This window comes from Pteropus alecto, unplaced genomic scaffold, assembly GCF_000325575.1.
Source record: "Pteropus alecto unplaced genomic scaffold, ASM32557v1 scaffold16, whole genome shotgun sequence".
Taxonomy (NCBI): Eukaryota; Metazoa; Chordata; class Mammalia; order Chiroptera; family Pteropodidae; genus Pteropus; species Pteropus alecto.
The window spans coordinates 7,972,701-7,988,213 of NW_006438867.1; the positions used below are offsets into that span (position 1 = coordinate 7,972,701).

The window sequence follows — 15,513 nt, forward strand, 5'->3', positions numbered from 1 at the left end:
TCCTCCTGCGTTCTATTAAAATATTCAATCAATAACGCAAAACGACATGGATAAATCGATCTTACTGCTTGCAACTTTCCAGATGCTAACTGGGTGGCTTCGGGGGTAAAATGTTCTCTTAGCTGAAATCCCTGCTTCTTCAGCTCTTCGATGTAATTTTCATAGCACTCACTTGCATCTGCAGAGGTTGGCCTCACTAAGAACTGCCTTCTGGTCTGTGAATTAGAGTACACAGCAGTGTGTTAGGATGTGAGGGCACAGCCACATAATGTCAGTCTTTGTTGAGCACCTATTATGTACCAGGGACAGAAACACAAGTAAAGCATTTGGTCCCTACCATGAAGAAGCTGAGAAACTAGTTTTTCCAAAGATTTACTCAAGTCTTCAATTCTTCACAAAGCAGCCTAGAACCCAAAAGGAGGGAAGGGCCTGAGCACACACGGCGGGCAGAGACAGCATCTGCTCTGCTGGAGGCACTCAGCACGCACTCAGAGGCTGCGCGGTCCTACCTCACAGCCGGTTCTAATCAGCTTTGGAGTGTGACTTTCAGCCTTTTGGAACTGAGAAGAATAAACTGGGAGGGAGGGTTGGACAAGAAAAACACCTCGGGAATGCGGTGTCGTTAGAGACGGGCGCACAGTAAGGATGAAGTGACAGCGGCCGGCGAGGAGGGCAGGCAAGCTCTCAGGTCACGCCAACAGCGCTGATGGCGGCACAAGGCCTCCACAGGCACCAGGCCTACCTTGTCAGCCTGCCGTGGGCATTTCTGTTCTTCCAGGGAATCCCTGCCCCAGCCCGTGGGGCACAGTCACCCCAACATTAGCCTTGGAGAACATGGAGCCTTGTCCCCTCAGGAGGTGTCACCAAGCCCTGGCTCTGGGTGCACAGCCCCAGGAGAAGCAGCTATGATGACAGATAAACCACCCCAGACTGGCGGCTACAGGACACCTCTAAACTTGGCGAAAGGAGGACTCCTGTTCGAGTTACTGCATTTGGGAAGGCAGAGGCTAACTGATTTTGGAAGACGCCCGTCTAAATGGTTAAGCAAAGGAGGCCAGCTGGAAGAGCCTCCCTGCAGAACAGCCTCCCCTGCTGGTGACCCGAGGGTCGCTTCTGCGGAGGGGGAGGCCTCGCCACCACCTGCCTGCCGAGCTGTCAGAGGCTCACAGGGAGGAGGCGTGCAGGCTCGGCTCCTCACCAGACAGAGCAGGAATTGGCAGGTGGCCTATGCATGTCAGCATCCTCTTCCTCAATGAAGAGAACAATCATAACTTATTCTATCATGGTTTTCAACCTGATTTTTACTTACTTTTTATCCACATGTCTAAATCCTCCACAAAAAGAGAGCCTACATTTTTGGGTAAAAGATTCACCAAACCTTTTCTCCTATTGACACATATGACCGTGGCCGAACTTTCATCTGTTCCCATGGAAGCGTGAGGGTGGAACACCAGCTGTAAGAGCAGGCGAAACCGCCTGGGTGACAGTAACCTGTCACCAACCAATTGCATGACACCTGGGAGTTCAGGGAATGGAGCTCATGTAGAGCGTGGGAAACCTGAGCCGTGGTGTCCCCAAAAGCAGGGACTCCAGTCAGGGCACCGGAGACCCAGGCCCGCGACAGGTCTGACTCCTATGGGAGGTTCCATGTCGGATGGGTCCCGTGCCCCAACGTGCGCCTGCCTTGTCCAGAGCTGACACCTCAGGTGGGGACAAAGCGAACTGTGTCCAGGGTCGGAGTGACCTGCTGTGAAGACCACCCACCCCACTGAGCAGCGCCGGGGCCAGCTGCTTCCTGCCCGTAAGCTGAATGTCCTGACAAGACAGCCTGACAGGTGTGGCAGCATTTTCTTTGCACTTCAGGTATTGGTTGTGAACTTATTTTTGTTTCAAAATTGCTCTGAGTTGGAACCATGCCCTTGACTTGACACTGATCTAGCACCAAGGTCATGGCCCCTGCTGGTCCGAGCCCATAATACTTCACGCATGTTTCACCCTTGCTTCTGCCACCGCGGGTTACAGTCATGGGTATGTCGTTTCCTCCCAGGTGGCAATTTCTGAGAAGCAGTACGAGTACTTCTCATCTTTGGGTCCTGGCCTCTAGCAGACTGGTTGGCACCTTTAACAAGGTGCGTGACGGGATTGCTCTCAGAGGTGGGTACATCAGGAAAGTTTTCCTAACTGACTCAGAACAGGAGCAGGTACCCTGCACAGTGAGTCTTCCTCTGAGAAGGTCCCTGTGCTGCCACATTCCAAATGGGACACATTTCCACTTTTCAAAACTATTTACCAGAGAGAAAGAAAGAGGCGAACAGATTGGCTGGTTCACGGGCCAACGTTAAGGGAGCTAGTGAAGGAGGGCGATAAACACGCAGGAATCAACATGGAGAGGTTACCTCGGTGACCCCTGTGGGGTGGAAGCACGCGGAGATGCGGAAGGTGGGGTGCCCGGGGTCCTGGGGGCACTGCAGCTCCAGCACTGCGATGTCCTGGACTCCCTCCGTTCCCACCTGGAAAAGAGCCCAGTTGTTCATCGGCTACGTTCACTGCAGAGCAAACCACACGTGCTCTTTAAAAAGGTTGATTATAAAAAAATACATGCTCATTTGGAGATATAATGTGGAAAATACACAAGGAATAAAGAAAAAATAAAAATCACCTGTAATCATACTACAGCTATATAACCTCTATTACTATTTTGGTATATTCCCTCCTATAGTCTTACTATAGATATATCTGTATGTGTTTAAACTGTACCATTTTTCATATCTTCTTTAACACAGAGGGAATGTTATTTTCAAATTACATTTTATTAAAATACTTAGAGAATACAAATGGAGTATCATTTTGAATGCCAGAGTTAATCTGCATTTCTATGATGTTGGAGGAAATTGATTTTTTTTTAATAAAAAATAATGGAAATTCAACATGCTGTAAATAACTTGGTGTCAAATCTACTCTTAAAATACAAAAAGCTGTTAAGGAGGGGACTTTTATTTTTAATGCCATATTAATATTTTGTAGTTTATATTTTTATTATGAGCATGTATTGCTTTTATAATAAAAACACTAGAAAAAGTAAACACTAAATTTTGAATGTAGAAATTTTCTTGACTATTAAAAATCAACTCACATATTAAAGAATGTTATTCAGGATATGTGCAATTTTTCGAAACAACGAGAAAATGAAACAAGAAAAATAATCAGAAGACACTGTTTTGTTCTTTTTTCCCAAATAGAAATCGGACTCTTACTTTTTCCAAGGCGTTATATTTTGCAACTTCAAAATCTTGAGGAAAATGAGGAATTTCAACATTCTCTGTATAAAACCTGAAATTTGTATAATTAAAATTTTAACATTAAAATCAATTTTTAGACTAACAGAATTTTCATAAAACTTTTCTTATCGCTCTCCTGATCCCATGCCAAATGCGCTGTGAGTTCCTAATGCCTCCTTTGATGTGCTAAAGATGGTTAAACGGTCTTGTGGAACGAGCTGGATTCCTCCTTTATGTCATTCTATCATTCTAAAGCTCTGATGCTGCACACTGTGTCTATGCTGGAAGCGGGGGCATAAAGTAGAAGCAGAAGCTTGAAAGACACAGGCCCAGGCGCTGGAGAAAACAGCTCCTTGCAGAGACAGGCAGCCTGTGTTCACTCCGGGATGGACCCTTAGATGCGTGTCACTCCACACAGCCACACGCCTCTCTGAGCTACAGACAATCCCCTTTAAAATAAAGGTGTCAGGCGTCTCATAATCTGTACTTTAAATTTTGGTATTTGTTCTCTTTTAGCACTACTATTAACAAGTAAAATAAAGCAAAATATGACGCCTAATCAATACTGCAGTCCTGGGTACCTTGAAGAAGCCATGTGGTACTGCAGACCCACACTCCGTTTTGGAAGGTTACTATTTCCATTTTTAAAAATACCAGGTATGGAGTAACTATAGTCTTTGCTCTAAGGCTCTCCAGTAAGGGAACGGAGTGGGCAGACTGCTCAGACTTCGTCAGCAGTGGTTTTTCCTTTTCTCAAGTCACTGTCACAATTACATCCAGTCTCATATAATACTGAGAAGATAAAATAAGTATTGCTATACTAGTTGAAGTGAAAATCCTAAATAAGTAAAAACTCAATAAAGAGTGAGATAAGCAAGAGAAATTAAAATACTACAAAAAATGCTGATGTACTAACAGCATTTTAATACTGTGACTGAGGTTTTTAACAGTTTACAAACTGTCGAGCCCTAAGGATCAGAAGATTACTTAGTGAGCTCCACGCCTCCTGTCTCTGCGGAGTTGTCCAGGCATCCATCGTCTGTTTTCACTTCTAAAATTAAAACAAATAAAACACTTGTTCACTATGCAAAGATTATTAAAGTTGGTACACAATAAATGCTGAAATTGTGAAGATTCTTGAATGCGGGTCATATTTGCCATGCTGTTCTATTTTCTTAAGGTGTCCTTAAATTAGCTACAGTTATTGGCAATCTATGGACAATACAGTGGGAAAGGAGGTAGATTAAAAGATAGTAAAAACGTACCGTTATAATCCTATTTTAATAGGCATGTGAAGAAAATTCTAATATAGTCTGTATTATTTAAAACTCATTGTTAGGCAGACAATTTCAAGTGGCATTTTCCTCTGAAGATCATGGCGAGGGTAGTTCTGAAACATATTTCTCATGCAGCACAGGGCTGCAATGTGCTCCCCGGTACCCTTGGGCCACAGATGTGTTCTCGTTAGAGGAGGGAAATTCGGGGTTCCTAGGTGAGGCTGAGGAACCCCACAGCATCATCATGATATACAGGTATGACTCTTTTAATGCAAGGATTTCTTTCCAGTTTCAATTATGCTATCAAGAATTCAAAAGTCATCAGTGTATTTATAGTGATTCTGACTCGCAGTTTTATTCTGCATGTTGCAAAATGAGTATAAAAGTTTATCATCCTGCCTTTTTTTTTTCAGCTACCATTTTCTGAGATAGCAAGAAAGTCCGATGACAGCATTTCCGGACAAGCATTTGTCTAGAGGCTCTGCCACAGCGAAACACTTGGCTGTCTAACACTTTTATAAATAACACGGCTGATCTCATACCAGATGCTCTCTAACATATGCCGTGTGCTTCTACAATTAATACTTAATGGGATGGCTGGACTTTTGACGTGTCCCCTGGGGAGAGCACCTGTTAAATCCAAAGGCTTTCTTCTTGGCCAGATTAAAATCTGGGTCCAGGGGAGACGTGGTTCTTTTGGAAAGAACTTCTTTAGCAAAATGCTGGTCATAAAATTTCCAGTCATTAAGTTGTGATACCTTTTTAACACAAAGGTTCTTCTCCCTCCCAGTTGAAATTATACGCCAACTTTTCTGACAATACCAGTGTTCTTGTCGGCATGCTGACTCTGACTCCACTAGTCTGGATACTGAGAAGTCAATTTCTATTCTCAAGTACTCTTCTGTCTCCTGCTATTTTGCTGCCCATTTGTTGAGATAACAAGCCTAATTATTTCTGTGATATTTCTAGATCGTCTTTTGTCTATAACATCTTTGATAAACCAAAACTATAGCACCTACCACACACTAGGTGCCTGACAGGAAATACTTACCAGAGCTGCTGGCCCCTTGATAAAGAGGTAGTGTGCTGTCCAGTGACTTGTTAGGGCTGTAATTTTTTACATCCAAGAGTCTCCTTTCCTTGATAGATTCCCATATAAAATCTGGGTTTGCAATGTGGATATGATTCTTCTGGATATAGTTCAAATGATATTTGCTCAGATCACCAGCACTGTCTGAGATTATATGTGTGCACTAAGAAAAAAAGAATCAGTTCATTATGCATGAGAAGAAATAAAATTTAAATAAGTTATTTGTATCTGTAATTTTCACCCTTGAAAAGTCTTGTTGGAAGGTAATTTGCAATCATTTTTCTCAGATTTTGAACACTCTTATCAATACAATTTCTCATTATATAAAAGTTTATAAAATCAAGTTTTTAAAGGGTACGGATGTACCATAATTAATTAACCAATCCTAGAGGTTGTTTCCAAATTTTCCCTCCTCTAAACAATGCTGTGCTGAACATCTTCACATCTTCACACTTCTTTGTACACTTGTTTTTCCTTAGGAGTTTGGAGCAGGAGGTTCAAACAGTATTCATTACCATTTTGTTAATTTGAAATTTTACAAACTTAACTTATTTTTCAGTAAATAGTATATGCGCACTGTAGAATATCTGGAAAGTAAAAGGACAATGCCAGAGGCAGCTGTTGTAGCCTGTCCCTGGGTGCCCCTCCCGGGCTCTTCTAGGGTGACAACACACGTGCAAGCACACAGCCCTGAGTAGCCACAGACGGCACACTAAGTACGTTCTTCTGGATTGGCTTTCCCACTTAACAGTTTACATTGGGGATCGTTCCTTGTCATTACATATCGTGCTATATCCTTTGTTGTAATACCTGCTGTGTGTGTTTCAAAGGTTTATATATTGACAAAACAACTTATAAAAAGGCTACACTCCCAGTAGGTGAGTTTCTAAAAATGAGATACCAGGCTGGCATTCTCTACACAGAAAGTAAACTGAGAGAGTGTAAGAGGTGTGCTCATCATCCACAGAAATGGTCAGATAGGTGAGAAAAGCCATACAGGAAAGTAAGCACAATCCTGCCTAAATTGGAGGGAGACAGGGCATTCCATTTCTGATATTCATGGGCAAACCACCAAATGCCAGAGAGGGACCGAGCATCCAGTTGGAGTTGAACATGCTTCTCAGAGCAAACTGGCTCCCGGTCGGCAAGCCCAAGGCTGTGGTCCAGGAAGGGTAGGCTGAGGGGCCTGACAGTCGACTGAGTGGTGCAGGGAAGAGCACTGGGTGGGGCAGGCCTGCGCCTCTGAGCCCAGGGCCTAATGCCTTCGAACTTTGATTTTAACTTCTTATGATAAGGTGGTAAAAAAGAGGGTAGCCCTCATTATTTTCAAGATTTCACCTCACTATGAAATTTCATATCTAAACTGTCAGCCTACAATTTGAGAGAGAGAAGGTAGGTCCTTTCCGCCTTTAAATAAACACACAATACAAAGATCAATTGACATTGCACATTTTTCTTTCTGTTTCCTTGAGCCACACACAGATATAGGTGTCACTCCAGTGCTGACATGCTGGTGAATGACTGTACAGAGTGTTTTTTTGCAAATGCTGTGCATTCTAACTTTCCTCCTTCAGACACAGATTTGGCTGGTCTGAAATTATTTCGATTTATATCCTCTTTTGTGGTCTCTTAATATCAGATTCACAGGGCAGGTGGGACTGTCCTACAGCTCACACGAACGGGAAAAGATGAGGCAGGGCGGTCTTCACCTCTCCGCCTCTCTCCAGCCCCGCTTCCTGCTGGCAGTGCCGCTTCTCCTGCCTTCGCTGACTGCCCTGCTGCCAGTTTTCCCTGCCGATTCATCTCCCCATGACCTGAGCTGCCTTCGCGAACAATGTCTGCCAATACAGCTCATAGGAAATCTGCAAATACCTGGGAATTTAATATAAAGGAGACGTTTCCACCATTTTCCTGGATGTCAGTTTGTAGCTTTTTCTTCTGTTGGCGAGGTAAGTGCTTGATATTCAAGCAGAAGGTACAATTCGCAAAGACTCCCATGGTCATCCTGCAGGAAAAGAAATTTCAGGTTAGAGCTCTAGGGGTTCTCCTCTCAGTGGCTATAAATGATGGTGACTTTAGAACTATTTTATAGGAAAACTGTGTGAAAGTTGGGCATTATTTTTTTAAAGATATTATAATCATATTATAATCACGAAAGTTGAATATTATCTAAGTTGGCAATATGTATGTTGGTTTTAGAATAATTTCTAGCTTTCATGGCTGATATAATATCCAAAAACCCTTTTGTAGAGACTCATAATACACATTTTAATGAAAATATAATAGATTTGACAGTTACAGATCGAGTGATTTAAGAATACAGAAGCATTAATTTCTAAATTAAAATTAACATTATGCAATAATGAAACTATGGATTTTTAGATATGAGTCTTCTGTAAATTCAAAGAGGCTTATTAGTTATGATGTGGGTTTCTGTTAAGCCATTTTGGAGATAAACTGAACAATTTGTAATAAAAATATGTAACATATTTAAATGGAAAGATTTATACACACATTTGAAGTTAATTTCTTTTACATTCCCACATAAAAAGAATTACTTCTAAGAAAAAAAAATGTATATTTTGAATCAAAAGAAATGTGTATTTTACATTAAACTAATAAATGGCGAGATACTGGGTTTAATTCACAGTAGCTCTGTGTCAGTTTTTAAGAACCAGTCATATCAAACAGGTTGCCCAAAGTCAGCTGGGGTTTGGTGAAAAGCGGATCCGGGTCTGATGTTTAAGGTTAGTGAGCAGGTTCCTAGCAGGCTCGAGGACAGCTGGGCGGGGCCAGTCTCCAAGGCTGCCTACTGAGCGCAGTCCCATTAGGGCTCTGCTCCTCCTGCTCCCCCTGCCCGAACGTCCTGTTCTCCAGGCCAGCTGAAGTCCCCACTCTTAACCTGGGCAATGGTGCCCATTCCTCGAGGCCCTAATGCCATCTGTACTCCGACGTGGCCTCTGTCCCTCCCCAGCTTCATCCTGCACCTCTCTCTCCCTTTCCCTGGCCAAGCTTGGTCCTTGATGGCTTCGTGTTAGAGCAGGCAGACAGACGGATACGAGCAGGAGGGTGAGAAACCTACAGGGCCCACGTGTGGTCGCCATGAGCCCTGAGGCCCTTAGGGGAACTCAGAGCCCACAACACCCTGACCCAGAGACACAGGTGGTCTTTCCCATAAAGACACTTGCGCAGATCAGGCCCCATTCACCTTTGGCCTAATTCTTCCCTCATTATACAGCTATTTTAATAAATTAGCATTGCGGTTAAGGCTGTATCCATCATGCATCTGACGCATGACAGTTCCGTAAAACCCAAACATGGCGAGAAAAGGGGTGTCTCCTTGATTCTGAGAAACCACCTTCTTTCCACGAAGAGACCACCCAGGATTATGACTACTCCACTCTTTAGTCAGATCTAGATAAATCCTCCAAACTCACAGGGTAGGGCCCGCTCTCCTGTCTGAGTGTGTACTTTCGCTCTCAAGAGAGTACTTTTGCTTCCCATAAAAGGCTGTTGCTTCGTCACCTTCCCTATCCATGAATTCTTTCTCGTGACACTGACAAGAACCTGGTCACCTGTCCGGTGACATTCACACATGCTGTTCCTTCTTGCTGAGACACCTTCCTTCCCTATCCTCGCCCCACACTTGCATATCTTGTTTAGGACCTAGCAACATCTGTCCAATGAATGGACATATTCGGGGTTTGCATGTTTTCTCTTGTGAGATCTGGTTAAACTAAAGTCTCTTGATTTAACTCTGACTTTTCATGGCATTAATATTCACTAATTTCAAATGTGTTAACTGTCTTTTACAGTCTAATTGATTCATTATCACTTACAAATGGGAGAGATGATGATAGATTCTGTGAAAGATAACAGAATGCGCTACTTAGGTTAATCTATCTCGCTCTTAATCTCTGACAGTTAAAAAACAAACAACAAATGAAACACTACAACTCTATGACTCTAACAACTTCAGGACAGTCTCTATGTAATGTAACTGCTGGAGCAGGAGCAGGACCAGGACCAGGCGGGCTGATGTGGGCATGGCTGCTCAGCTCCACCTGTTCACATCTGTCCTGGGCAAGTTCTTAAGTCCTTCCACCTGGCGTTTGAAAAACTGTTTTCTAATAAAAAAGTAATTCATGCTCACCTTAGAAAATCTGGAATATACAAAACTGTACAACAGCAAAATAACCTCAAAACCTAGGAGCCATGTTAACATTGCTTTTTCTTACAGGCTTTCTCTAGGTGCATGTACAGTAACAGACTATATTAGTAACAAAACTGAAATTATACTATATTCACAATACATTCCTGCCTTTTATGTCAGCACTTTATCTTTAATATTTTATCATTAATATTCTTAGAAAATATTTTAATACAGGCTATCTTAGATATGTACCATAGATAAATTATTTCTATATTGTTGGGCAATTAAATTATTTCTAAATTTTGGTATCAAAAATAAAGCTTCTGGGTACATCCTTAGATGTAAATGTTTGTTGGCAACTCCAGTGACTGCCCTAGGAAACAGTCCGACAATCCTAATAGCACTGAGTCAAAGAGTTTATGTAATTTTTATTCTTAAGTTATGTGACTTTTCAATTTTAAATTGTATTACTCTTCAGTTTTGCTTAAATTTCCTAATATTAAGGAAATTACTGTGTATTTGTATTTCTAAAAATAACTCCTCCTTCCCAAGTTAATCACTTTGAAGAAAAATTTAAAGCAGCCACAGTGGTGGGAATGCGTTAAACCAGATCATGGTGATGGTGCACAACCTAGTAAATTTATTAGAAATCTTTGAATCATATAACTAAAATGGGTGAATTTAACGGTATGTAAATTATACCTCGATAATGTTGCTTTTAAAGAAGCACCTATAATCTCTCTACCCCACTGCTCATATTTTTGATATTATTCTTGCCTGTATCATTACACTTTATAAATTATTTTTATAAAACTGTTACTTATTAATATTGTATATTTGATTTTATAGCCAGTTTATCCTAACTTTTAATGAAAATTTTCCCATGTCACTAAATGTTCTTTGAAAACATTTGCAGTGGCTACATAATCTTTGTGTCATTTAACTCTTCCCCAAGTCATCAGATATTTGGTTATTTAAAATTATTCATTATGAGAAATATACTTTGAGGAAAATCTCCATACATTTTTGGTCAAGTTTCTGTCACCGTTTCCTGAAAACAGATGGCCAGAAATGGACCTACTGGATCCAACAGTATAAATAAATTTTTAGCCCTTTTTTGCAGTATGATGTACCGCACATATAATTTACCATTTTAACCATTTTTAAGTGTACAGCTCAGGGGCATCAAGTCCATTCACACCGTGGTGAAACCAGAGTACGAACAGTAGAACATAAACTCCTGGCCCATCTTGAGCAGCTGAGAAACTAACACTGAGAGCCTCAGGGGATTTCCCGTCTGGCCTTTACTTCTAGTCCCTGCCTGTCTGTCTGTCTGCAGGCCCCCTACTTAGCAGCTTCCTCAGACAAGCCCGGCAGTCAGCTTCTTTCTTCCTCCTTCCCAAGCTTCCTCCAAACACCAGTCAATTCACCCCGCCCCCTACCCTCGCCCTCCCGCCCCCGCCGAGTTTGTTCCTTACCTGACAGCCTTCGGGCTGCCCTAGGGACACAGCCTCGCTCCGGGAAACCTCGGCCTTTCCCACCCGAATTCCTACCACTCTACGCAGACACCGTGGGTGCAGCTGGGCGCCTCCCTGGAGCCCTCCAGCATCCCATACAGACCCTGCCTTCTCCGCACCAACCCCAGGCGCAGCTGCGGTCACTACCTCCTCCTTACACTGACAGTTTCTCTCCGAGGGCAGATCCCATGCAACGGCTGTGCCTAGTTTATTTTCTATCCCTACAGTCCAGGGTACACAGTAAGCATTCAGTAAATGCCTGCTTACTAAAAACTCACGCATCCATTAAAGCCTAGGATTACAGAAGAGCCTTTCAGACACAACTTGTGTATTTGGGGCTCAAATGACATCAACACCCACTTCCCTAATGGGACTACGGAACCCCTGAAGAAAGAGGCCACCCACTCTGCTGCTGCGCCAACTAAGGTGGCTCTGAGCACACGGACGGGTCCTAATAAGTGCTCACTGAATTCACGATCAAGTCAGGGCGCCGAGAGGATCTGCAACGCGCTCACATCGGCGTGAACTATCACGCTACGTTTTCCAGCTCTTCTGCTTACCGTCATCTTGCAGCCCAGAGTAGAAAGGCTGAACTCTGGGCAACGCCCTATTTTTCTAGAAACAGATTTAACGACTCAGCCCCCGCAGAAATTATTTAACTAATTTCCGCGTTTTCCACTTTGAACTTCAACACATTAAGCGTTTCTATCACAGCCTTCCCAACTGCTCCTGAGGTCAGATGATGATTATTCACGCAACTCCCGGACTTTTTGCAAGTTTGCTTTGAAACTCAACTTTCCGAAGACAGGCCGTTCGGCGCGTGGGAAACAAGAAACTCAGAGTCCCACCGTGAGCCGCTCCTTCCCGGAGACCCGCCCGAGCGCCGCGCCCCGGGCGGCCCCACCGCGTCCTCTGCCCGCGGGCGCACGGGGACCGACGCAGGACGACGACTAAGGACGCGGCGCGACCAGCGAAAGCGCAGCGCCCCGTCGAGCCCGCGCCTCCTCCAGGACCCCAACCCTCGGCGGGGACCCTCCTGGGCCCACCGGCCGCCACCCCGCGGCGCCCACGCACCTGCCAGAGGAGCCGGCCCCTCCCGACTCCCTCTGCTCCCGGCGCTTCCGCCTCCGGCTCTCCGGCTGCGGCGAGGACGCCAGGCGGGAGCCAGTGGGAGGCCCCGAGCCCCGCCCCCCGCCCGGAATGCCGCTGCGCGGGCATTTCTGCGACGGCCTCTGCGGGCTGTCCCTTTCAGCACCAGCCCCGGGGGGAGGAGTTTTTCGGTTTCGTCTTCCGGGCAGGATGTGGGCAATGAGGGTGACGCCAGAGTCGGAGTTTGGGAAAAGTGGGTGGTGATGCTGCCATTTAACTGAGAAATGGGGAGTCCCGGTAGCTGGAAAGAAGCAAGTTTCCGGAGCGTTTGGGACTGGGGAACAGGAGGGCAAGATAAAGAGTTTAGGACTTCCTGGGTTTGGAGTTCGCGGTCCAGTTCTTCTGTAGTTAGAGGTAGAGATCTGCCATTCCGGAGAGGTGGGGCTGGAGATTCACCGAATAGAAGGTAAAGTAATAGGAAAGAATAAAATTCTCCAGGTACCGAATTAAATGAGAATAGAAAAGTTAAAAAAAGGTTTGGGATCCAGACTGTACTACAGGCACACCTTGGAGATATTGCAGGTTCAGTTCCAGACCACCACAGTAAGGCAAGCATGGCAACAGAGCCAGTCACAGGAGTTTGGGATTCCTAGTGCGTACAAAAGTTATGTTACACTGTTTTGTCAAATGGGACAAGGGTCTCAAGGTTTGGACAGTTCTTCCTAATTGCTATCCTTACTAAATGTTAAAATGTAGCACAGTAGTTTGCAGAGGCAGCTGAAACTGGATGAACTTCGCTGGAAACCAACCACATAAGTTTAGCCAAGTTCAAAGGGGAAATCAACATTTAATTAACTAAGTCCAGATAAGTTTAGCCAACTGCGAAGGAATCAGCATGTAATTAACCAGTGTACAGAGGCACAGCTAAGTCTCCCTAAGAGAATAGCTGTAGATGGGACTCCCCGTCTCCCTTACTTGCTGCAATAAAACTACGGCCAGCCATGTCTCACCCTCAAACAGAACATCCTGAGCGAGGAAGCCCTTGAGTTTGGTAATAACACTAATCTGTTAAGTGTACAATAGCAGTATGTCTAAAAAATGTACATACCTTAATTAAAAAATGCTTTTGCTAAAAAATGTTTGTAAATCTAATTTTCAAAGTGCTAAAAAGTGCTTACCACCATCTGAGCCTTAGGTGAGTGTAATCTCTCTGCTGGTGGAGGGTCTTGCCTTGACACTGACGGCTGCTAACTGACCAAGGTGGTGGTTGCTGCGACTTGGGGTGGCTGTGGCAGTATCTTAAAATAAGACAACAGAGAAGTTTCCCTCATGGATTGAGTCTTCGATTGACTCTTCCTTTCAAATGATTTCTCTGTAGCATGGGACGCTGTTTTATAGTATTTTACCCACAGTGGAACTTCTTTCAATGTTGAGGCTGTTTTGATTTTCTATCCACACCACTAAAACTTTCTCCTCATCAGCAATGACTGATTCACATTATCACTCATGCTCACTGGAGAAGCACTTTTACTTTCCTTTAAGAACTTTCCCTTTGCACTCACAACCTGGCCAACTGGCGCAAGAGGCCTAGCTCTCAGCCCATCTCAGCTTTGACATGTCTTTCTCCCTCGGCTTAATCATTTCTAGCTTTTGATTTAAAATGAGAGACGTGCAACTCCTCCTTTTATTTAAAAAAACCCCATGATCCATCTATATGTTGTCTAGAAGAAATTCACTTTAGACCAAAGACACAAATAGGTTGAAAGTGTCTTTTGGCTACTATTCTATGCAAATAGTAGCCAAAAGACAGCAGGGAAGGTTACACTAATAACAGATGAAATAAATTTTAAATAAAAAATTCTTACAAGAGACAAAGAACATTATATTTTAATGAGTCAATACATCAAGAAGATAGAACAATTATATATATATATATATCTAACAAAAGCCCCAAAATATATGAAGCAAAAATTGACAGAATTGAAGGGAGAAACTGACAGTTCTACAATAATAGTTGGAGACTTCAGAACCCAAATTTCAATATTTGATAGAACTAATTGTAGAAGATTAATAAGGAAATGGACCATATAAACCAATGAGACCTAAAAGACATGTACAGAACATTCCAGAACACAATAAGAATACAGATTCTTTTAAATGCACAGGGAACACACTCCAGGATAGACTGTACATAGGTCACAAAGCAATATTCGGTAAATTGGAAATAACTGAATCCTAAAAAGTACATATAATACATATAATACAATTCCGATCTCAATGGAATGAAGCTAGAAATCAGTAACAGGAGAAAAACTGGTAAACTACCAAATATGTGGAAATTAAACAAAACACACTTAAACACACTATTGGTCAAAAAACAATTCACAAGTGCAATTAAAAATATTTGGAAATGAATGAAAACAAAAACTTATGGGATGCAGTGAACGTGTTCAGGGGGAAATTTATAGTTCTAAATGCCTATATTAAAAAAGGGAAGACTCCAAATCACAACCCAACTTTACACCTTAAAGAACTAGAAAATGAAGAGCAACCCAAACCCAAAGCCAGCAGAAAGGAAATGATAATGATCAGAGCAGAGACACATGAAATAGAGAACGGAAAAACAGAATCAATGAAATGATTCTGTTAGTTAGTTTAAGAAAAGATCGACAAAATTTTAGCCAGACTAAGAAAAGTGGGAAGACTCAACTTATTAAAATCAGAATTGAAAGTGGGGATATTATTGCCGATCTTATAGAAATAAAAAGGATTATAAGAGAATCTATAAACAGCTGTATGTCAACAAATTAGAGAACCTAGATGAAATGGAGAAATTCCTAGAAACACACAAACTACCACCATTTAATCAGGAACAAATAGAAAATCTGAATAGATATAACAAGATATTGATTGAATTAGTGATCAAAAACCAACCAACAAAGAAAAGCCCAGGACCAGATGGTTTCACTGGTGAATTCTACCAAACATTCAAAAATGTCCCTGACAGAGGAACCACTTAGTATTTTAAGGAATGGCTAGTGGAACACATGTGAAAGGTTTTTGGCCAGCTCTGCCACTTGCAGTTAAGTAATACACAAATCACTGGTAA

At 42.9% G+C, this 15,513-nt stretch overlaps 1 protein-coding gene across 6 annotated transcripts in view; it reads right to left on the reverse strand.

The window, feature by feature from the left end:
* Positions 1–15,513, reverse strand: part of PARP4 (poly(ADP-ribose) polymerase family member 4) — a 71,750-nt gene that overhangs the window by 53,907 nt on the left and 2,330 nt on the right. The window contains exons 3-9 of one of the 6 annotated variants that reach the window (XM_025049540.1): positions 13,583–13,702; positions 7,518–7,650; positions 5,607–5,808; positions 4,266–4,329; positions 3,255–3,330; positions 2,397–2,510; positions 66–215 (exon numbers count right to left, since the gene is read on the reverse strand). In XM_025049540.1, coding sequence (XP_024905308.1) covers positions 66–215; positions 2,397–2,510; positions 3,255–3,330; positions 4,266–4,329; positions 5,607–5,808; positions 7,518–7,649 — 738 coding nt within the window. In that variant the 5' untranslated portion in view covers position 7,650; positions 13,583–13,702. Of the gene's footprint in view, positions 1–65; positions 216–2,396; positions 2,511–3,254; positions 3,331–4,265; positions 4,330–5,606; positions 5,809–7,517; positions 7,651–11,276; positions 11,792–11,875; positions 12,057–12,109; positions 12,133–12,389; positions 12,541–13,582; positions 13,703–15,513 lie in introns of those variants that run through there. The other 5 variants (XM_006915837.3, XM_025049541.1, XM_015592417.2 and 2 more) reach the window with 5 other exon arrangements.